The sequence below is a fragment of the Ursus americanus genome, chromosome 25 (assembly GCF_024610735.1).
Source record: "Ursus americanus isolate L20-20 chromosome 25, mUrsAme1.1.p, whole genome shotgun sequence".
NCBI lineage: Eukaryota > Metazoa > Chordata > Mammalia > Carnivora > Ursidae > Ursus > Ursus americanus.
The window spans coordinates 11,997,016-12,021,241 of NC_142151.1; the positions used below are offsets into that span (position 1 = coordinate 11,997,016).

General features: G+C 39.1%; 1 protein-coding gene across 2 annotated transcripts in view; it reads right to left on the reverse strand.

The window, feature by feature from the left end:
* The window catches only part of STYK1 (STY kinase 1), a 38,613-nt gene that overhangs the window by 4,435 nt on the left and 9,952 nt on the right, over nt 1-24,226 (reverse strand). The window contains exons 1-8 of one of the 2 annotated variants that reach the window (XM_045781229.2): nt 11,924-11,984; nt 11,242-11,376; nt 8,312-8,578; nt 7,380-7,561; nt 5,424-5,507; nt 2,893-3,101; nt 1,290-1,330; nt 604-700 (exon numbers count right to left, since the gene is read on the reverse strand). In XM_045781229.2, the coding sequence (XP_045637185.2) occupies nt 604-700; nt 1,290-1,330; nt 2,893-3,101; nt 5,424-5,507; nt 7,380-7,561; nt 8,312-8,578; nt 11,242-11,376; nt 11,924-11,969 (1,061 nt within the window). In that variant the 5' untranslated portion in view covers nt 11,970-11,984. Of the gene's footprint in view, nt 1-603; nt 701-1,289; nt 1,331-2,892; nt 3,102-5,423; nt 5,508-7,379; nt 7,562-8,311; nt 8,579-11,241; nt 11,377-11,923; nt 12,072-24,226 lie in introns of those variants that run through there. The other variant, XM_087855627.1, reaches the window with a different exon arrangement.

Here is a 24,226-nt window from a genome sequence, read left to right on the forward strand (position 1 = left end):
TTTTTAATTTTTCCATTTTCTGTCTCTGCACTGGCTCATCAGCTGTCCCCTTCTGCTAGCAGTATTAGATACTTCCTCCCCCATCTTTCTAATTTCTTACTACCCCCCTTCTTCCATTTGGCTTCTAATTGCTCAGAACTGGAAAAATAGTCAATATTTTTTAAAGGTTAAATACTAAGTAAGAGCCAGTGAGTAACTCTAGAGCAATGGATTTTATGGCGGCTGTATGAGAACTGCGACTGGCAATCTCTGACTGATACTGCCATTTAGACAAGCAAAACACTACTGTATTTACATTGGATTTGGTCCACTTCTTACCTATTTTAGAAGCTTCTGGAAGAACTAAATTTTATCAACTTAGTTTTCAGTTGTTGCCTCAACACTGTGTGTGTATGTATGTGTATACACACACACACACATATATGTATGTATATGTATATGATATATGAGCAGATGTACTTTACTGCATAGGTTTGTCTAAGGCTATATATTAGCACATAATGGAAAGCTAGGAATCATTTGAGCCACTTTAAAAGGGCACGGTTGTTGGGGATCAAAAAAGGAGTTGTAGTGAGAGAAGAGTAGACCCTAAAAGCCACTTACATGGTATGCGTGCAACTACTGGGTCTCTTCATGATTTTCCTTCTTTGGAGATATTGTAGGATGCTGGTAGGAGGGACTTCAGGATATGGTGGTGCCCCTATTGGTATGGAAAAAATGAGAGTAGCAAGGGAACTTTAGGTCCTCTAGAATATGAACTATAACATGATTCTTCATCCAGCTGGGCTAACTGCCTGCAAAAGGTAGAGCCAAAGGAAAAATGCTAAATACAATATAGTTGCTCCCTGGTGATCAAGTAAGAATATAGCTTAGAGAGTTTGAGGGGTAAAAAAAAAAAAAAAAAAAGGTGTTTGGGAGGAAAAAAAAACGATAATTTAGGAAAATGTTGAGTCTTTACAAAAGTAACAGAGCAAAGTGAGAAATGAGACCTGCCCTCCACTCCCCAAATGTGGGAAAGTACTGCATTTTCTCTATCAAATGGGTTAATAAATAAATTATTCTTTGGATTTTAAAACCTCTTTTGGAATTGGTAAGGTGTTGAGGGAAAGGAAGAAAAAAAAAGCAAAAAAAAAAAAAAAAAGTGAAAGGGAGGAGAGGGATTTCATGTCAGCCCAGTTCAGACCTCAGAGATCATACTAAAACCTCTTCCCATAGCATATTTCATCCCCCACCCAAGTAAACATACTTGTATATTTGCATACAGATACTACTTTAGGGACCCTCCTTACCTAGAGTCACCATCTCATAAAGCAGGATCCCAAAGGACCAGCTGTGAAAGAAACAAAGCCATTTACTTAATTTCGATTTCTGCCTTTCCTAAAGAGAGCGCTTAAACTATCAGGGGCCTTCAGTAAAAACCGTATAAAGGCAATGAAGGGGAATTGAAGGTATCTCATAACATAATTAGAAAGAATTAGAAAGCCTTTCTGTTCAATCCCCTTCAAGTCTTTGCAGACTGAATTTATGTCTCCTTTCTTCTATAGTTCACATTAATGGACGTTTACTATCATTTGCTGAATCGTGTGTGTATGTGTTTATGCAAATACACAAACACAGCTACCCAAACATCAATTACCTTCTGCATCTTTTTCATCCTTTCCATTCATTCATGCTGAAATTCTAGCCTTTATTCTTAGCACAAGTCCCAGTGAGGTTTATCATTTATCTACTGTTTCCTCAATAGATCTAACTGCCCAAACCTAGGAAAAATATTAACAGAACAAGCTTTACACACAACAGGAATAGATATTTGCCAGAGCGATATAATTTAAGCCATATTAATTTCAATATTCTATAATACCACCATTAAACAAGCAGTATTTCCCAGGTAAGCTTATTAATCCCAGACCTCTACTGAAAAGCAGAAGTCAGTGAAGCAGTAATGGGTATCTCTTAATTGACTCACCATATTAACTAGTGTTCTAAATTTCCTCTGCTGCTCATGACATTCATGCTAGTAAGATACTATATGTTACATCTCTGTGTTTCTCCAAGCTGCTGAATTATATGGCTACTGAAAGTCAATTGTGATTCTTTACAGTACTGTTTATACCATCACATGTATCAATGTAATTATGTAATTATGCAATAAAGTATTAGCTCCTGAAAACTAGGTTGAATGCTTTGAAAGTATTCTATTAAAATACCCTGCTGAAAAGAAAACATTGTCACATTGTGTGGGTGGGCCAACAGCAGAAAATTGGAAAAAATAATAATAAACGTCTGCAGTCAAATTGCTTCACCGTTTTTTTCAGATTTCTCACTCAGAATCATCCCAAGCTGAAACTCAAACATAATGTGTTATGGATGCTATTTATACAATAAATACAACATATAACTTCATTTAGCAGGTCAGTCCTCATAAGAAAGGCTCTGGCCCGCCCCTAAAAGATCAGTCAATAAATGTATACATATATGTTTTAAGTCAAAATAAATTATTCGAAGTATGTATATTTCTTTTTATTTTAATAATTCCTGGTTTAACTCAACTTTTGACTAAGTGGACCCACCTCCTTCTGATAAAGGGACTCTACTAGATTAAGTCCTTGGATATTGGTACGAATAATCTTTTCACTCTTCTTTTCTCTTTCCTAATTAAGGCTGCTAATCTAATACAGAAGGAATACTTTAAAAGGCACTAAAAAGGATTGCAGCCAGATGCCAAGTATGAGCTCTGTCACAAAACACCTATTTCTCCTGGAGAGTCTGTCTGACTTCTAAGTAGAGATTTCGCATGTAGACATAATTGGCAACCAATACAGTCATAGTCAGGAACTGGAGGACACCTAGGTCAAGACGGAAAGAAGTCCAAAGAGCGGGAACAAACCGTACACATCTCCGCTGATGCCAGCTGGTCTCAGCAGAAGCCGTTCTGGGGCGAGCCACTTGAGAGGTACGGTGTGAGTAGCCGGGATGGCCCCTCGAGCATGGACTTCATAAGCCAGGCCCAGTCCACAGAGCTTAGCAGTAAGATCACTTTGGATCAGGATATTCCTAGCTGCCACATCCCCATGGAACAGATGCTTATCCTGGAGAAATTCCTGTCAGCATAAGATCAAAGACGAATCAGCTGTCTGAGGTTGTGGCTCAAGTCACAGACAACGAGAAGCAGTCCTAGGAATCCTCAAAAAGACAAGGACATTTTCAACTCTGAACAAGTCTCATTGGTAATGACACATCACTTCCAAGTCACCATAATGAATCAGACATCTTTGCATTATGTTTAGGATTACCAAACTGAGCAAATAATCCAAATAGCATTAATACTGGGTTTGGAAAGTATGATCACCCATTCTGTGTCAAGCTCTGACCCCTGCCTGAGTTTACATTTCTCCCGGATAGGATCCAGCTAGACCCTGGAAAAGGAAGCAGGTTTCAAGTTTCTAGCAGCAGTCCCCCAAACAAGGTAATATATACATAGCAAAATTGAGTGTCATAATAATAAATTTATACAGAACTCCCTAAAATACCTAGGTCAGATGAGATAGGGAAGTATCTTTTAGATAAATCTAAATGATGATGTGAGGTCACACAGATTCAAGTGGTAGTGACCAGAACCGGGTATTCTAATTCATAGGAAGTACGACAAATTCTGCCAATAATTCTCAAGCCAGCCTACAAATCAGAATTGCCTGAGAGCTTTTTAAAAATGTATTTTTGCTCCAGATTTACTTAACCAAAATTTAGGAAGAAGGACCTGGTAATCTCTATTTTTAAGAAATGTCACAATGACTCTAGCACAGCCAACAAAGCCTTTGAAAACCATTGCGCCTGGATGACACTGATTAGCTGCAGTTGTTTCCCCCAACATCAGGCTATTCAAGGCATAAGAAGTTGAAAAGCTATACATGACCAAAGAGCTAGAGATTGAGGTCTATGATTGCTAAATAAGAATGGCGTAAAAAAAAAAAAAATAAAAGGTTAAAATAGTCATTTCCAGTCATTGATGATGAAGGAAACAGTAACTAGTTTTAGAACTTTGTTCTAAAACAAATTATACTGTCACGAGAAGAATTAAAGAATGTAGTGACTCTGAGGTTGTCAAAGTAAGAAAAAAAAAAATAGTATGACAATGCCTTCTAACTGGTAACCAGAGCCCTGACCAATGCATCCCTGTGGGATACCACTGCAATTGTGGCTCAGAATACGTACGAGGTAGGCTGTATCCTGACACCCTTGCTTTATCAAGGGAGCATACCAACTAGGCCCTCCAGACACTGTAGACAATATTCATTTCTACGATGTGCTCTCTCCTGTGCCTCTTGGGAACTTCGGCTTAACTACTGCTCTTTCTCACCGCACTGCTTCTTTTCTAGGCCTTCCCAGATTCCATTTAGATCCCTGGTACATTTCACACCTCAAGGAGGCAAGATGTATCAAATACATAAAATAGCTTCACAGAGCCTGATTTTCTATATAGCAAATGCTAATTTTAAGCAAAGTCATCTAAATAACTTCATAGAAATTGTCATCTAAATTTCCTAACTAATTCTGGTAAAGATACATTTTTTTCTCCTAAACCCTTTTTCTCTCTTACCTCTTTATTTATTTAAGTTGGTTTAAAATGAAGGAATGATCTCACTGTTGCCCCTTCTTCTTTTCCACTTGTTCCTTGTTCTTTTTAAAGTATATGTATTTCCTATCACATTCAGTATCAAAGCAAGTCTTCAGCCAAATGTGTTCTGAACTCGTCTTTCTTGTTTTTCAGGCATAAAATTGTGCACTTCCTTCTAGCTCTGCAGCCTTTCACCATTTGGTTTCTCTTCCCATGTCTCCTCCCAACTCACTCGCTATTTGCCATTTTACATCTCTTAATATTAGTCTATATGGGGAAGTAAGAGTGTCCAGCACATCATTCTTGGCCCTGGTTTTTGACCTTTAAGAAGACTGAGAAACATTTTTTTTTTTAATTTGACAGAGAGACAGCCACCGAGAAAGAGAACACAGCAGGGGGAGTGGGAGAAGAAGCAGCAGGCTCCCAGCGGAGGAGCCTGATGTGGGGCTCGATCCCAGGACTCTGGGATCATGCGCTGAGCCGAAGGCAGACGCTTAATGACTGAGCCACCCAGGCGCCCCGACTGAGAAAACTTTTAAAACCCTTCCTGTTTAAAACCCTTCTACAAACCCTAAGTTGATGACTTTCTGCCTAGAATTACCAATCCTGTGGTATGTTTTCTAAATAATTTCCTAAAGAAAGAACTGAAAACAATTTATCAGTGCTTGAGTTTCTGCCCCTTAATTTCCATCTGATTTTCTTTATAATCTATACCTCATTTGGAAATATAAATATGAGAAATATAATGTCAAATATCAGGCTAACAAGAAAAATCCATACCATCTGTTGTCATTTTGCCCAGGCTTACCAAAGCCAGGAGGACCTGCCTCCCAATGTGATAGACTTGTTTTTCTGTGAGATCATAGAGAAGGCCATCCATGGTCATCACATCCTACACACAAAGAAAAAAACATCAATCAAAATGACATGAACAGATTCGAAAAAATAAAATAGGGGCAGAGATATTCATAAATGCAGATATCAAGGCTAAGGAAAAGCTACAAAAACATAGGGATAAAGATTCAGGAAGAGGCTAATATGAGAGATTCTCAGATATGCAAAGAAGTACAATGATATATTGACCTAGAAAAACAATAAAGAATGTAGATAAATAATAGAATGAAGGAAGAACAGAATAGCAGGTAAGAAAGACAGATATACATAAAACTATCCCCTGGATAAAGCAGCAGTTTTCCTGGGGCACCATGTGTATGTGTGTGTTGTTAATTAAGGACATTAACTCAACACATAACTGAATGCCTGCTATGTGCCATGTTCCTTCTACCTTAGGAAGTAAGAACACAAAAGTGAGCAAAATAAACATGTCTGCTGCCTTCTGAAACTTAAAAATGTGACATCAGAATCAAATAATCATATATAAATATATGGTTACATATCCATAAGTTCCATGAAGGACATGGAAAAGAGAGCATATGATGGTGACAAAAAAAGAAAAAAAGATCTGAAGACTGAGTGGACAATGACTGCCAAAAAAAAAAAAAAAAAAAAGGACAAGGGAGAAGTTTCGTGTAATGAGAGAAGCATGTGTAGATGATCTAAAATAGAGAAGCATAGGGGCACCTGGGTGGCTCAGTGGTTGGGCATCTGCCTTTGGCTCAGGGTGCGATCCCGGATCCCTGGGATCGGGCCCTGCATCAGGCTCCTCCGCTGGGAGTCTGCTTCCTCCTCTCCCACTCCCCCTACTTGTATTCCCTCTCTCACTGGCTGTCTCTCTGTCAAATAAATAAATAAATAAAATCTTTAAAAAAAATAAATAAAATAAAATAAAATAAAATAGAGAAGCGTAATCGTTTTGAAAAATAGAGTAGTGAAGCTAGAGCAGAGAACAAGTTACAGATGAATAACCTCTTACAAAGGCTTAGATGCCTGAAGACTTGCCCATTGTTCTATTTACACCACTGGATGTAAGGCATTAACAGGGTCCCTTTATCATACACATTTAGTAGTAAAGTAATCAGTCTTTTGAGGAGGCTTGATTAAAATTGAACTTGTTCATTGGTAAGTGAGGAACTAACTAGGGAAACATCTAGTACTTCAGAAAGAGGAATATGTAGAGAAGCAGGAAAACTGCAAGGAAAAGGACTTGCACTTTAGTCTGGAAATTTCTAAACATTTAAATTTTTTTAAATATGAATTTGAAATACAAAAACTTTCAAACTGAATTTCTCCTCATCAACCCTGGCATACTAGAGTGATGTTACGGAATAGAAGACACATTTAAGGCTAACAGCAATAAAATTACAATCAATACTAACAATAGTTTTTACATACATAATTTCTATTAATTTTAATAACAACTTATTATTATTCCCATTTTACAGATGCAGAAAATTCAGGCTCAGAGAGGTGACTTGACCAAAGTCACATAGCTTGTAGGATAGAAAGCCAAAAGTTCATACTCTAAATCTGCACTGCCCAATATGATAGCCATTAGCCACATGGAGCTATTTAAAAGCTTATTATTCAAAATTAAATAAAATTTTAAAAATTCGGTTTCTCAATCACATCAGCCGCATTTCAAGTGCTCCATAGCCACATGTGATTAGTGGCTACCATTTTGAACAGAGCAGACAGAGAATTTTTCTGTCATCATATAAAGTTTTATTGGATGGTAATAATTATTATTATAATAATAGTTATTATAATGTTCTCTGCTTTGTCATTTGCCAGGCTATATGACATGTGAACAGCTAGTCAGCCAGGCTAAGCCTTTCCTACCTAACACCCCTACCCTACCGCTCACCCGCCGACAGGTCCAGAGAAAGCTGAGCAGGTCCCCTTGGGCCACATCCTCCAGCACCATAAAGAGTGGCAGCTCTTCTGTACAGCAGCCTTCCAGCTGTACCAGGTTCTTGTGCTTCCCCAGGTACTGATAGAATTGGATTCGCCCTAAGAAATCCTGCACCTCATGGAGCCCAGCTGGTTCTATGGAGGACAAATAAGCCATGGGAAGCAGTCAGAACATTACCAGTAAAATGGGAGGTGTGAGGGAGGAAGCAACCTCAGAGGGTAATTTTCAAGACTCCAAAGGAGAATAAGTATAGACAAAAACTAAAGAAAAAGGGAACTAATTCAAAGATAATTCTCAATGTCACTGATGTTTTTGTCAAAGCACATATAGAATCATAGGCCTTAGAACTGGATAGACTTTCATCTGCCTAAATGGGCAAGTATTCACATTCAAATATCATCACTGCCTAGGCCTTTTGATTAGTATTGTTGCTTATCCTATACTTGTTCTGTTTTATGTATCCACTACTACTGGTCCATATAAGGAGAAAAAAAGAAAAGAGGAAGGGAGGAAGAAACCAAGAAAGCAAGGGAGGGAAGGAAGGGAAGGCAGGGGAGGGGAGGGAGAAAGAGAACAGTATTAGGGAAAGTGATAGTGTAGACAAATGAAGGAACAGTCTCAAAATCCTCAAGCACTAATATCCAGTATGAAAAAATCAGTTCTAGCAGCCTCAACAGGCAACACTGAGCTAGGGAAAGACCCCAGGAAAAACATTTCCGCCTCAAGTTTTCACTTTTATCCCCTTCTTACCCTGCACACAACTGGGATCACAGTTATCTGTTGATTAAAATCTTATTGTCTGTAAGCTTGTTAGGGCTCGTGGCTGGGGGATCAAAGTAGAACAGTAAAAAAGGGAAACGGAAGTCTAACACTTTTCCGTTTACCTTTCAAAGCCTTGAGGACAACAGTCTTCGGCTTAGCAGGGTCCCCCGTGTACATCTTGGTTCGATAGATGGCTCCGCAACGACCACTGTGGATCTGCTCCAGAACTTCAGAGAGTTGCTCCCGGGGCACTTGCAGCTCAGCCAGACCTTGAGTGGAAGTTCGTAGGAGGCTTTCCACCGATGTCTCCTTAAGTGGCACAAACACACTTCCTCCGTGCCCTGCCACCTGCCAGCTTAGGCCCCTAGATGGAGGCACAGGGGCGATGCCTAGAACAAGGAAATGATACCAGTCATCTTTCCCCTGCCCTAGGGACTCTCCAGGAAAGCAGAGCCTGGAACACACTGGAAAGGAAGTTCCTGCAGCAATTTTCTCTCTGCCCCATGTGGGGATATCTTCTGTGAACCAGCATCAGTACCGACCTTGTAAAGCATTTATAATAACCCAATTGCTTCTAACTCAGAATGGACCTCTGGAAAGTGGTAATGACATTTTCTTTCCATCTTTCTCATGATTATAGTTCAGTATAGGTATAGTATGGAAACAATTAAGGAAGTTCCTGGGTACGCACTGAAACCACAGATACCTAAAACCTGGTGGTAACTACCAGTAGGGACTAATGCTTAAGTCAATCAAATGTTTTTTAAAGGTGGAGGGAAGGTTATTGGGTAACTACTCAACTCTAAGCCATGGTTATTCTTCTTCCCTTAAGATGTCCCCAAAGTCAAATTATTGCATATTTCCTAGAGTCTCAGTCAAAAATATCTTCTGGTACTTTCCCCTTAGTCAATTTTTCTCCATGAGAAAAGAGAAATTCATTCTTCTCATTAAACCTCCATTCATTCATTAATCTGTCCATTCATTTGACAGATATCACATCCTGCATGCCAGGAACTGTTCTAGGTGTTGGGAATAGGCAAAGTCCAGATTCTTATGATTACTTTCTAGTGGTAGGAGAGAGGAAACAGATAACAACATACCATGTGATGACTGTTATAAAGGAAAATAGCAGAATCAGAGGCTATCCACAATGCTATTTTATATTTCAAGGCCAGGACAGGCCTGATAGGATGACATTTGAGAAATGCCTGGAAGCAATTAGAGAGCAAACCATACTGGTATCAGGAAGGATATTACAGACAGAGGGAACAGGAAGAGCAGAGGTATTGAGGAAGAAGCATACTTGTCATATTTGAGGAAGAAAAATGAAGTTAGTACAGATGGAACCATGTGGGATAATTGGAGAATTATACAACATTGAGGCCAGAGAGGGCCCATGTCATGGAAGGTCACTGAAAGAATTTTGTCTTTATTCTAAAAAAAATTTTTTTATTTTATTTTATTTTATTTTATTTTATTTTATTTATTTATTTTATTTATTTTATTTTTATTTTATTTTATTTTATTTTATTTTATTTTATTTTATTTTATTTTATTTTATTTTATTTTATTTTATTTTATTTTATATTTTATTTTTTATTCCAAGCAGAGAATGGTCAGGACTGACTCAGGCCTTAAAAGAATCATTCTGCTCTCGTGTGGAGAACCATAAAGGAACAGGGAAAGAAGTCGGGAAACCAGTTAGGGGTGTACTACACCGATCTATGAAAGATGAAAGAGGCTTAAATTTCTTCTGAAGATCGAGTTAACAGGATTTGCTAACGGATTGGATACAAAGTATGAGAGAAAGAGGAGTCAAGGACATCTGCAAGATTTTAGACTGAACACGTCATAGAAAACCAGAAGACATATGTGAGGGAATTTCAGGACCTTTGCTGTGGGCATATTACATATGGGATGTGTATTGGATCCAAACTGCGAAGTAAGTGGTTTAATATAAGAATCTGGAGTTCAAGGGGAGACTACAATTAGAATAGAGAAAGTGTTTGAATCCGTAAGACTGAAAATAAGACCATTAAGGGAGTGACTATAGATTTAAAAGGAAAATAAACTGTTTCAAGAAGGAGAAGGTGCAAAATTGTTCCAAATGCTTTTGACAGGTTAAGAAGAGGACTCAATATAGCTGTCATTGGCAATCTTGGAAAGAATTGTTCTGGTGGAGTAGTGGGGAGAAAAGCCTTATTTTAGTATGTTTGAAAGACAATGTGACAAGTAGAAGTCATGAGAGTGAGTTTAGACAACTTCTCTGAGAAGTTTTTCTGTAAGTGAATTAGAAGAGAATTGGGATAAATTTTTTTTAATTTTTTATTTAAATTCAATTTAGTTCACATATAGTGCATTATTAGTTTCAGGGGTAGAATTTGGTGATTCATCAGTTGCTTATCATGCCCAGTGCTCATTACATCAAGTGCCCTCCTTAATGCCCATCACCCAATTTACCATTCAGATAGAGAATGGGGATCAGCCACTAAACAGTTTCTGATCACTGTCATGACTTTTTTTCTTCTCTTTACTCTTAGTTTCATGTAAGCTAATTCACTTTCATTATATGCTAAGTGTTACTTCAGAACAGGACATTATCTCCTACTTATTGCTTCAAAGACTACTATGAAGGCCACTCCTTTTCATCATATAGTCCAGGAGCACAGAGCAGGGCTGGGGTGTATTACAGGGTAAAATGTCATCCTTTAAGACTGGTAACAAAGCCTTTGGCTTTCCTACTAATTTTCCTCCCCAATATGTAGACACTCACGTGGCCAAATATTTGACAGTGCCATAGGACAAAGAAGATAGAAACAGGTCACATGAAGCCCGTCTTACCTACTGTTGTTTCAACTAACAAGCATATACTGAGTTTCTAGACTTCCTACAGAAGAGCTCACCTCCCCTCAGTTCCACAAGAGGGGCCCCATACCGCCTCTCCCATAGCAGGGATCTCACCTTCTAGACATGGGCTCACTGAGACTTGGGTCTTACTTTCTGTAAGCTCCATCTTCCCTGGCGCTTCTTCCAGCCCCAGTTTGAATTTTACCTCGGAGTCCAGGAGACTGTTGTTGAGCTCTTTGTCCTCTGATAAAAAGCCACAGGATGACCGCAAGAAGGATAAGGAAGGTGCCAACTAGAATGGTTGGGATGATGATGATCTCATATTGCTGCTCCCGGACAACTGGGTAGGAAATCAAGCAGGAAGACGAGAGATTGAAGAAGAACCCCAATCTGAGGTCCACACAACTTCCTGTACCCACCAGTCCTCAGCTCCTCATACATGAAATGATCATTTCTTCCTTCTTCCCCTCCATTTCCATACAACGGAACCACTACTGGGAGCAACTCTTTAATCAGAAACCCCAGTGTCCCCACTTCTCAGCCTGTCAAGTGTGCTCTGTGTCTCATCTCTCATTTTTCCTGCAGAGGTGAAGTATGCAGCATCTGGATCTCTGATTGGCACTTGTCCTTCTTCAAAGACAATGACCTCTAGTGCCCATTCCTTGATGAACACCATCTTCATTTCTACTAGAAGTCAATTCATTCTCCTTCTAGAATCTATGCAGACCTTAGTCTCTGTCATCCTAGAATCAGAAGCAGAATCTACTAGAAGACAACTCATCCTCCTTCTAGAATCTATGCAGACCTTAGTCTCTGTCATCCTAGAATCAGAATCTGAATCCTAGAATACCTCTGATTAGACAGGCATCTGCGGTGTCTGTTCTTACCACACAGCTTGTCACTAAGACTGCATTCCAGTAGAATTCGTGCCATGCCCCTCTCATCTCCCAGGCCACACAGCTGTCCACTCCTTTGCTTGGCCCTCAGAGAATGCACAGAGCACCACTGAGAATAATTCCCAAGGACGAAGTTATTCTGAAAAAAATAAAATGGAGCATACAGAGAATTTTAAGACACCTCAGAAGATCATTAGGTATTAAGTACATGGTTATCTGGAACTTTCTGAGTCATCCATTCATCTCTATCCATCTACCTGATATTCAAGTGTGAAGAACTTTGTTTTTTCCTAGCATTTTCCCCTTTTCTATTATACAGCCCATATAGCCATGATCTGGCCTTATCCTTTTATGCCATTATTTCTCAAATTATTTTAAGTTTCCCCTCCTACCCAAGACCCCTGCTCCAAAGCTCAAGTTCATGTTCACAGCACCTGTCTGAGCAATTGTGGTCTGTGGGTTATATGGGAATGATCCACCTCCCCTATAATCCTAAGCAGGTTTCATTTTTTTTTCTGTGTATCACTCATTTTTAATTGGAGCTTCCCCTGGTCATTATATATAGACAGACACAGGCATTCATTCCTGCTAGTATATAGATTAAAGAGAGTATCAGAACCAAGCCATCTTCTTTCTCTCTCTCTTAATACACACACACACACACACATACACATATAGATGTATATATATACATATATATACATATTCATAAGTTCAAAAAAAAATTAAAGTGATGTACCATAAAAATCTTTCTCCCACCGCATCCTTCTCTATGTATTCAGTTCCAAATTCTCCTCCAAGTAAACTAGTTTCTTGCTTACTGGGCCAAAGATTCTTTAGGTACATCACTTTTAATTCTGTATGGTCAACATATATTTGAAATTACACCTCCCCAAACCTGATACTATCTTTCTGAAATATCTATATAATGTTTATATATCGATATAGATATCTACAAACTTTATTTTGCCCTTGGTTAACAAAAGTCTTCCCTAGTTCTAATTAATTCTGACTGATCTGGAAAAAAAAATTTTTTTTCAATTTTTAAAATTTTTATTTATTTATTTATTTATTTTTTTTACTGTCTAGGTGATCCTAAGTGATCTAGTTTTGTAGTGATCTGCTAACAAGTAAAATATTACAAATCAGAATGACAGAATACTATATTGTACGTATGTGCTATTCACCGTATTATGCGGTCTTGTTACATGTTGTGCTTTATTGTTGATACTAGTAACCACAATGGGACTTATTGAGGCAGAGTCTCTTAGTGCCTGAAACACATATATAAAGAAACCTTCCAGTTCCAACCTCACCCTCTTTTCACTATTCTTGGAGTTCCCTGAGCTTGTGAGATGCGAATTAGACAATTTTCTTACAACTCAGAAGAAAGACAGTTGTGTGTTGGTTGACGGAAGCCCATGTATACAGAGGAGTAGCCAGGAGGAAAACTGGGGAGAGGGGAGGCACCTTCTTATCTGTGGGCTTGTACAGAACAAGGGATCTATGAAGTCAATGAATTATAAGGTAACAAAGTCCATCTCATCTAGTTTATAAGCCAAGAAGTCAAGGTAAAAGTCATTTGAGAAAGTGTCCTCAATTCCATAAGACCACATGGAAGGAAAACACTGGTGCTAGGGTAAGAATCAGGGAGATGGTAAAGAAAGAGAAGATCTTCAATAATAAAACAGCAGAGTCAGGAGAATTCAAAAGCTGCTTGAAAATTTCTCACTGCCTTTCTCATTCCTGTTCTCCTTTCCTCTTACTTCCTTTTCAGGGCACTATCAGATGTAATTGTGTTCATTCAGGGAGCAGCCAGTTTAACGAGTTTGGCTCTCCGGGGAGTGTTCTGTGAGCATAATCTCTTTTAACCATGGTGTAAGTGGAAGAAAAAAATCGGTCGGAAGCCGGCTCCAACTTGCAAGCTTTGCCCAGAAACCAAACTACACACCCACTAATACATAGCGAAGAAGTAATTTAAAGGCCCGTGTGCACAGACATCCTCACTTAGAACTGCTCCTGGTGGGCCAAACACGGCTCTAGGCACACAGCCAAACACACCCACCCACACCCAATGACTCAAATTCATGCTTATATCCTGGCACCTACGTATCACACTTATTACAGAGCACAGTGTGGTCATCTGGCTGCAGTATGACCTTCTATTACATGTCCTGAACAAGGTTCATTTGTGTAGTTTTATTTGGGCACGGATACTTTAAAGAAGCTAGGTTTATTAACAACTAGAAGCCCAATGTAATTGGACGCTGGAGCAAGGAAACAAATGTGTGGGGCTATGGTGAGGGCCACTTGGTAGATCGCTTTCCAGGCATTTGTACAATAAGCTCTTTCCAACTATTACAGTTTGGCTAGAGACATATGGCATAGACGAAATGAGTCTAGAATTTTTAAGGTAAGCACACCAGGCATACTCGCCCCATAGGCATGGAAGCCTACACAAGAAACCTTACCATCTTTAGAGCCCACCAAAGCCCTTACATCAGAAGATGCTCACAGTGACTTGTAGCAACAGTATTCCTCTCCACATCGCTTTTCCCTCTGCAGTTAAATATTCAATTACCACATGACTTTGCCAGCCCACTGTGTTAACCTGAGAAAAGGCATGCCTTGATGCTAGAACCTTCTAGTTTGACTCTTCCTATTGGTTAGATTCTAACCTATCAGTGTTCTTGACCAACATTTCTGTACAATATGACCAATACTCTATCCCCTTCGATTACATCTAGACAGTTTTCTCACTGTGTTAAGACAAAAATGTAGGGGAGCCTGGCTGGCTCAGTCAGTAGAGCATGTGACTCTTGATCTCAGAGTTGTGAGTTTAAGCCCCATGATGGGTGCAGAAATTACTTAAAAATAAAATCTTTGAAAAGAAGAAAAGAAAAAAAAGTGTATATTGGCTACTCCTTCTTCTCTTACCTAGACTGTAAGGTCCCTTACATATATAAAACATTATCCCACAGTTCTCACCTTAGTGCCCTGTATTATTAGATTCAAGCTGTTGGGATCAAGGATTCAGTAAACTTGGGAAATCGTTTATTCTGATAATTCCATTTCATGCTTGGAAACTATGTACACAGCTTGCCTATAGTTTACACATACCTACATCTAACAGTGCCAAATCTCCTCAAGCAGGGCTCTAAGTAAAACAATATTATTGCCTCATTTGTGGTTATCATTCCTTATTTTCTCTCTTCTCAGTCACTTCTGATTTTCTGTTGGCATATTGAAAAGTTCAGCTCCCTTCTTGAATTGAGAATCTAGAATAGGAAATAGCACAATGAAGGAGGAGATACAATAGGAAGAAAATAAGAGTGAAATGAGGGGTAAAGTTCAACCCAAATCTTTGCAAGATTATAGTCTGGAGACCAGACAAGTGAATGGTTGTAACTGAAATTAAGCTAACTATGAACATAAACTCTCCAAACTCTTACACGGAGGCACAACGCAAGCGTGACACCATGCCACATTTTTATATCTGTTTCATTATACACAAACACAGTTCTATTTGCAAGAATAACACAACTCCTACTAGCAACACTTCTGTCCAGTGAGCACAATATAATCTCCCAGATATCGTCAGCAATTTACTCAGGAGTGTCCAGAAGAAATTTTTCTTACCAAAATACATCTACAAATAGAACTTTAAAAATTAGATCCATTCTCCCGTATTCCATCTGCCTACGGGTTATGAGAAATTCCTTGATTGACCTCTGTATAACACCTGGTCCCATTCCCATAAGATATGATTAACTGTTACACCAGCCTCACCCTCAAACTTACCACCTGTGTATCAACACAAGTGGGTCCACCAGCCATGTTCTTTTTATGAAGACAAGTGACCCATCCACCCAGATGGATGCCACACTGGGCAAGGGAGTTATGAATAGCTATGGGCTATGAGGCAGAGGGCTCAAAGACTTTAGGTGAGGAGGGTAAAATATATGGAGGTAGTAGCCCCCAGACTGAGGGCTCACTCACCCTCCCTTCCCCTTCCCCTTCATCCTTATCCATGAGCTGTCTAGCAAAACAAACAAAATAAAACAAAAACCATTTATTAGAATGAACATATTAAATTGGAAATGAGATAGAAAAGAACTGCTCAGATCTATCTATGGGATTCCAAAATTACTAATCTTTAACATTCTGAAAAACAAGTTGTCCTTCCTATTTTCAGCTCCAATAAACATTTGTTGAGCAACTACAAGGTGCCAGGTATTATGCTAGGCACTTTCGCACAAAGGAGGAAACTGCTGCTCAGAAAGATAACGTTCTGAATAAGCCAGGGTTAAAAAAAAAAAAAAATTAAAACAGGGGCATCTGGGTGGCTCAGTCAGTTAAATATCTGCCTTTGGCTCAGGTCATGATCCTGAAGATCATGGGGATCCTGAGGAACCTGGGATCAGGTCCTGCATCGGGCTCCTTGCTCAGCAGGGAGCCTGCTTCTCCCTCTGCCTGCTGCTCCCCCTGGTTGTGCTCTCTCTCTGTCATATAAATAAATAAAATCTTTCTTAAAAATTAAAACATAAAAACGCAAGTAAATGACACAGCAAGTTTCATACCCCAGTCTTGTAATTACAAACCCAATATTCCTTAAACTACTTTACTACACATCGGTACTTGTCACTCAAATGGACAAGACCAATAGTGTCAAGAAGGAATTATGTCAGAATCCAAAAGAATCATAGAAAGCATAATGCTGAAACCAAACTTCACCAACAAATACAACATAATTTGTGAAGGACAGGTGAATAGAATTTGCCTTTAAGTGTGTTCTCCAAGATCTACTTATAGGGGCGCAGACAATGTCTGCATGTCTGTCTTCAAAATGTATTCAGAAAATAAAGGTAGAATCAGAAACTTTTCCCAGTACTCACCAGATCAGAGAATCTAGGATCATTTTCTTAGTTTGCTCATTTTCCTGGATCTGATCTCAATCCTTTTTCTACCTTCTGCTTTTTGAGGGAAAAGGTCTAGTTTCCAGGACTAACAATCTTTCACTGTGAGCATGAGGGTCAGGAAGAGGCTAGAACTCCAGGAGACAGGGCACTGGCCGAAGACATAGAATGACCATGCAGCACCCAAGGCTCCACATTTCTTCTGAAGCACACTTGTCAGAGGACAAAGAGTAAAGGGAAAGGCACAGAAGAGCTGACCCTCTTTCAATCCAGAAAACCTAGCTAGTGTAGATAACTTGCCTTGCGAAGGGTGATATCGCCCAGTGTGGATGAGGCAAAGAGAAGGGGAGGTTACCCAGAGGGAATCCCTTGTCCTCCTGTTCTTCTCAGATATTGAAGGGCTGTGGTTGTTCTGATCTTCACCCACCGCCACCTTCCTTCACCCAGAGCCTGAAATGCACTTTGAAACGGTTGGAAGAGAGTCTCCTGTGGTGCCTGGGAATCCTGACCTTGTTTAAACAAAGGTCTTTTAACAATGAGACTGAGTGTTATCAGCTTTTCTTGCTCCTTATTTTTACATATCTACAGGAATTCCTAAAACACGTGCTACACGATAGAGACGAAGAAGCTTAACTTCTAGCCTGGTCCCTCCCAAACGTTTGCTTTTTAGAGGAGCAATGTGATTGCAGGACAGGCCCCCTCGCATCCAGGTAAGAATTGCAGTAACACCACACGCCCTATCAGATTTTAAATATGATTACAGAGATTACATTTTATATTTCCTTTGAGATGTTATACAAATTCAAGAAATTTTATTTTTATTATAATTATCATTCTACTTTTCATGTTCTTGATTCCATAATTCTCCATCTACCACGTTCGAACCTCAAAAGCCCAGAAATTTTATATATATATATATATATATATATATATATATATATATATACACACATATATATATATATAAAATCTCAAATGAGATATTCTCCCACTGATGGTTTTCTCCTCCTAAGATCACTAATGAACAACATTTCCCCAGCCCAGAATAAGGATTCTCGATAAGGGAAAAGCCAAGGACACAACTACCACCCACCTCTAAACACAGAATCGCTTCTGAGCCCTCTGCGTCCCCTTTCTCCTACCTGATGGACACACCAGAAGACGCCTGCTGGGGGCTTCTCTCAAACACCTTGCTGCTGCTGTTGTCAGTCACATTGCATTTCCAAGGATCAGTTTCCCTCTTTGCTACTCGTTCTGCTAGAATTTTCATTCAGGGGTGGTGAGGAGAATTCTGGTACTTTAAAAATCTTGGCAGTTTCCCCCAGAAATGAGGAGCCCTGTGTGGCTCTGCCACTCCTCCGGCCTATCCTAGCACATTGCCCTCTGGCAGAGAGGGGAGCCACACTGAACAGGACAGAAGGAAGACATTTTGTGAAAGATTGCAGGAACACACACACACACACACACACACACACACATAATTTCTCATACTCTGATAAATGAGTCCCAGACAGAGGCAGGCAGAGAAACAAATGGACAAGGGGATTTCACAATCAGGAAATCAGCTCAATTGCCATTTACCTCAATGCTCTGTCACGCAGGGTGTGTCCCTGTAAAGATTCTATACATAGAAGGTAATCCTAGGTAAATAACAACAAACGCCTGGCAAGACGAAAAAGACGCCTCTGGCAATGTCATTCTGCACAACAAGGAGCAAACAGCAGATTCCCTCATTAGGAGGAGGTCGGTGTGCTCTGGAGCTGAGCAGTCTGGAAATTGGGAGACGTGGAATCAGCACGAAGCTGGTGCTATGCTAACAGAGAGGTTCGAAGTTCTAGTTCTGGTTTGATAGGTGATTCATCAAGCATCCAGAGGCATAACACCTGACCTTGCCATGCCTTCCCTTCCCTGTTTAGGGAGCAGGACACCTCTTTCTCTCCTGAAGGCAGTGAAGAACCACAGAGAGCAGCAAGAAATGAATTACATCAGAAAAGGGACAAGGCAACCAGTAAGTCCCCTCAACCTGCTTACCACCTTGCCTCTCAAATTCTGAAGGTGCCTTCAGACTGGCATTTTCTGACCTGTATCACGGCAGCCCCATAAACTCTCAAGTTTCATTCCTATCCCTACTCTGCCTATAATTTCCTACAGAATAGTGGTAAGAGAAGGAGATTTGGAGTCAGACTTCTATTTGAATCTCAGGTCCACCATTCATCATGACTGCATATAAGTCATTCTCACCCTTCTGAGCCTCTATTTTTCCACCTGTAAGTAGAGACAATAATACCTATCTGTCAAAGCAGTTGAAAGCTCTACAGGACAGTTGATATTAAATACCTAGTATAGCGCAGACAATATGTAGTAGTCTCTCCCTTCCTCCCTCCCTCCTTCACCTCTCTCCCAGGCTGGGAGGTAGTCCCAAAGCTGTACCAATCAGTAAACATATAGAACTCCACATAAGAAAACAAAACACCTATTTTCAAAATATTTACATTTGTGGACAAACTGTATTTAGTCCTGTGTGTGAAGAAGTTAAAGTAATCATAAAGTTAATGTGGGTTTTCAATCTCTTCATATTAACTAGATATGATTTGACAGTCTAAGTATTACACCTGCTAAGAGGTCTCTGAATTTGACAATCATGTTGAGGAAGAGAGATTTAAACAAGATGGATTAAAGAGCATAATACTGTAAACTAAGATATAAAACAGAATGCTAAATAGTGATATATTATTAATTAATTTATTTATTTATTATTAATTAGTTAATTAATTCACCTTCTGTCCTCAATTTCTCAACTCCTAGCTGGTTCCATTGATACCTCCTATCTTCTGACTACATTTTTACCCAGTTCCTGAACCAATCTTGATGGAGGCAGTAAGGAGACCAATAGTCTCAGCTCCTTCTCCCCATTCTTCTTACCGTACTCCCCAATCTGAGAAGACATAAGGTTGATCATTTTTATAAGGGGTGTCCAGTTATTCATAGTTAGTACCCAAGCACTGTCAAATCTGGAGTCCTATCCTGAATGTCTCACAGGTGGATAGACTCTTACTATTTTCTCTGCCTCAATCAATTCTCTTTCATTAGATAAGAACTTCACATGATAGTCTGGTTACTGAGGTCCTGCTACAAATGGAAAGGACCCCCCCACACACACCCAGATACTGCTGGCTTGGTGCTCAAATAATGGCCATTACCCCACCCCCACTCTACTTCATGCCCACCCACACACGTTTTAACCTCCTGCCCCTACGGTTCTGCTCGCATCCTGTAAACCCAAGTTGCGTATTTTTGCCTACATTTCAGTCTATATCTGAACTGTCCATCTTTACCTAGAATCTACTTCTACAACCCAGTTAGTTTATCTCAAATCACTCACTCAGACAAGTGACCCTGAAGCTGATGAGAGGTAAGAAAAAGTCACTCATTGGATATAGGCAGAATGGAGATCACTCATGGCCATAGAAAGAACAGTCGTAAGGCAGTAGCAGAGCCAGAGAGTGGGGTGGGTCAGGGAATAAACAGAAAATGAGGATGGGAGAAAGTTTAGGTAGCTTTCTTAAGATGTTTAAGTATAAATGAGAAGACTAAGTTGAGAAGCTCAAGGAGGGGGTCATACAGTAGATTTGTTTGGAAACTTAGGGCTCCATCAAGACAAGGAAAATAACTAGTGACATCCCAACATGCGGTAATCTCTCCTTCTAAAAACAAAACAGAATTTGAGGGGAGGGGCATGTCCTAGGCCTAAATATGTTACAAAGCCTAACACACACAATGACACTGAAAAATAGAGAGTAAGGTTAATAAAACATGTAATGAAGTACATCTTCAGGAATTTAATATAAAGAAGTCAGCATGAAATAAAACAAGCAGATTCTCAAACCTGGTTACACATTAAGAATCTTGTAGGGAGCTGTCTAAAGATTACCAACACTAGGGTTTACCACCCCCCACCTTGGAAGAGATTGTGATGATTATGATTTCACCTATCAGCACTGAAAAAAGGGAGTGTTTCTCAGGAGATAGTAAATTACAGCTAGGTTGAGAACTATTGAGATTCATTATCATTATGTGGTTTATGCATAATATGCATATTCTGGTTACTCGCTTGGCAATAATAATTTCCATCCTTGGCTTCATTCCTATGCAAAACTAAATTTTAGTTGTAAAAATGATTATATGTTTTAAGAAACAAAAAATAGCAGTGTAAGTTATATTAGAGGTGAGGACTTGGTAAGTTTAAAAGAGAAGACTCCTGGGGCGCCTGAGTGGCTCAGTTGGTTGAGCACCTGACTCGTGATTTCAGCTCCAGTCATGACCTCCTGGTCATGGGATTGAGCCCCCTGGCAGGCTCCACGCTCAGCTCAGAGTCTGCTTGTCTCTCTCCCTTCCCCTGCTTGTGCATTCTCTCTCTCTCAAAAAAATAAATAAAATATTTTAAAAGAGAGAGAGAAGACTCCTTCCAATACAGAAAAAAAAATCACAAAGAAAAGGATCAACCAATCAATGAATAAAAACATAGACAATCTATATAACTTAGTAACTATAGTAAGAAAATTACTAAGATGACAGTAAATAAATGGTCATGAAAAGTGAAAAGCAGAAGAAAACCAATACACCGAACCAAAATGTTTAACAAATATGGAAGAAGGGTAATGTAAGATTAAAGATGTTTACCTTAGCTAGTAATTAAATAACACACATTCAAGTAAAAACAAGATGCAAAATTTTTTGTCTATCCATTTAAGAAGAAAAAGATGAAAGAATTATGATGCTGAGAAGAACCCTATTTAAAAAGCCCACTCTAACACATTAACAGGGAATCTAAATTTCTACATTTATGGAAACAAATTTGACAACATGTAAGAAAAGAGCCTTAATGACATTCATAATTTTGACCCAGTAATATCTCTCCCAGGAGTCAATTACAAAAGGATTTTTTTTAAGATGTTATTTTTAAGTAATCTCTACACCCAACATGGGGCTCAAACTCACAACCCTGAGACCAAGAGTCACACACTCCACCAACTGAGCCAGCTAAGCATCCCATAAAAGGATTTTTTTAATGGAAAATGTTTCTGAATGTGCAAAAAATTTTGTTGTACTGTTATTTATTTCTTTTGAAAGCAGAAATAGGCATGTGCTTCAAAATAATCCCAGGACTTGAGCAGTGGAAGTGTGTGGAGATATAAATGAAACACTATTGGCCATGTGTCGAAAACTGTTAAATTTGGGTTGTTAATACGTAACATTCTACCTATTTGTCTGCTTTTGTATATACTTGAAATTTTCTACAAGTCATCCTACCATTTCTACAAGTCATCCTACCATTCTACCTATTTGTCTGCTTTTGTATATACTTGAAATTTTCTACAATAAAAAAATTGAAAGTAGAAATAAATTTCAATTTTCTTCAAGGAAAGTGGGATGGTTAATTTTATGTGTCAACTTGGCTAGGCCATGGTACCAAGATAATTGGTCAAACATTATTCTAGATATTTCTGTGAAGGAATTCTTTAAATGAGATTAACATTTAAGTCAGTGAACTTTGAGTAAAGCAGATGACCCTCCATAATGTGGGTATGCCTCCTCCAATCAGTTGACAGTCTTAATAGAAAAAGACTGACGTCCCCAGAAGAAAAGGAAATTCTGCCAGCTCACTGGACTTAAACTGGGTCTCCAGCCTGCATGCCTACCCTGAAGATTTTGTACTTCCCAACTATTCACAGATTCTTTAAAGTAAATCTCAATGGATGGTAGATACATAGACAGACACGCAGACATTCTGTTGGCTCTATTTTTCTGGAAAACCCTAACTAATAGAAAGAGGGATGTCAAATTTTTATACAGCTATACAATGGAATACTATAAATTTATTAATTTTATTGTCAAGTTCATTAATTTTATGTTCAGTTTTATATCCAGTTGAAGTTTTTATTTTTATTTTTATTTTTTTTAAAAGATTTTATTTATTTATACGACAGAGATAGAGACAGCCAGCGAGAGAGGGAACACAAGCAGGGGGAGTGGGAGAAGCAGGCTCATAGCGGAGGAGCCTGATGTGGGGCTCGATCCCATAACGCCAGGATCACGCCCTGAGCTGAAGGCAGACGCTTAACCGCTATGCCACCCAGGCGCCCCAATATATCCAGTTGAAGTTTTTAATAAATGTTTTCTTATGTTAGTAGGTAAAGTAATATAGTCAGATTTAAAATTTATCAGGTTCTAGTTTAATAAATTCTATATTGGCAGCCATGTTTTAACATTATCTCTGTCTCTCTCTGACTCTGTCGTTTTGGGCAAGTTTTATCACATCCCTGGGTGTGAATTCCCAATCCATAAAATAATGGATCATAATCCTTGAACTGCCTAGTCGGAGACATTCTGGCAAGATAAACAAGATAAAATATATGACAGGACTTTAAAATTTTAGACTAAAAGAAATTTATGGATTTCAGAAATCCAAGGTAGAATTATCATGTTCCCCCTTTCCCCTGCCCCTGCACGCCTATGGCCATCTCTTCTGAAGTATCCTTACTGCCCACAGTTAGAGCTTCTCGATAGTAAATGATTTGGAGATCTGTTAAACTGCTGTTAAGGATTTGGCATTTCAGAGAATTCCAGGCTAATTCTACTCATTTGTTCTATCCAGCATTTATTGATCATACTTTTTATCCTCTCATATATCGATATCAATAATTTTTAGGAAGACAGATTAATGCAGATATGAGATGCACTTTGGAGGAAAACCTGACATCAAATGAACATTAAATAATACTATTTCTATACCAGCATGGATTCAAGTATAATGCGGCTCTGGCATTAATCTTCACTTTGGCTACAGCTGCCTTCTGCCTTAGAATTGGTCATATTTTCCTCACCTAGATTATTTCTTAATAGAAAGTTCTAGGAGAAATGTAGAATGAAAAGAAAGAATCTTCAGGGCACCTGGGTGGCTCAGTCAGTTAAGCATCTGCCTTCAGTTCAGGTCATGATCCTGGGGTCCTGGGATCCAGCCCCACATCAGGCTCCCTGCTCAGTAGGGCGTCTGCTTCTCCTTCTCCCTCTGCCTCTGTCTGCCCATGCTCTCTTTCACTCAAATAAATGAATAAAATATTTAAAAAAAAAGAATCCTCTTCTAAAACAGGCAAAGGGGATATGAGATCTCAGTTATGGCCCTGGGTTAGCACCATCTTGTGTGTGACCTTAAGTAAGCCAATTAACATCTCTGTCAGAGGTATGTATATAAAACTTTATGAAATATATAAAGTAAAAATATAAGGCATTATAATTATTTATTTAGTACCCAAGAAAGCAAAACTATGATGAAGCCAGAGCTATGTAACATATATTCACATAGAATCCAGAAGTGGAA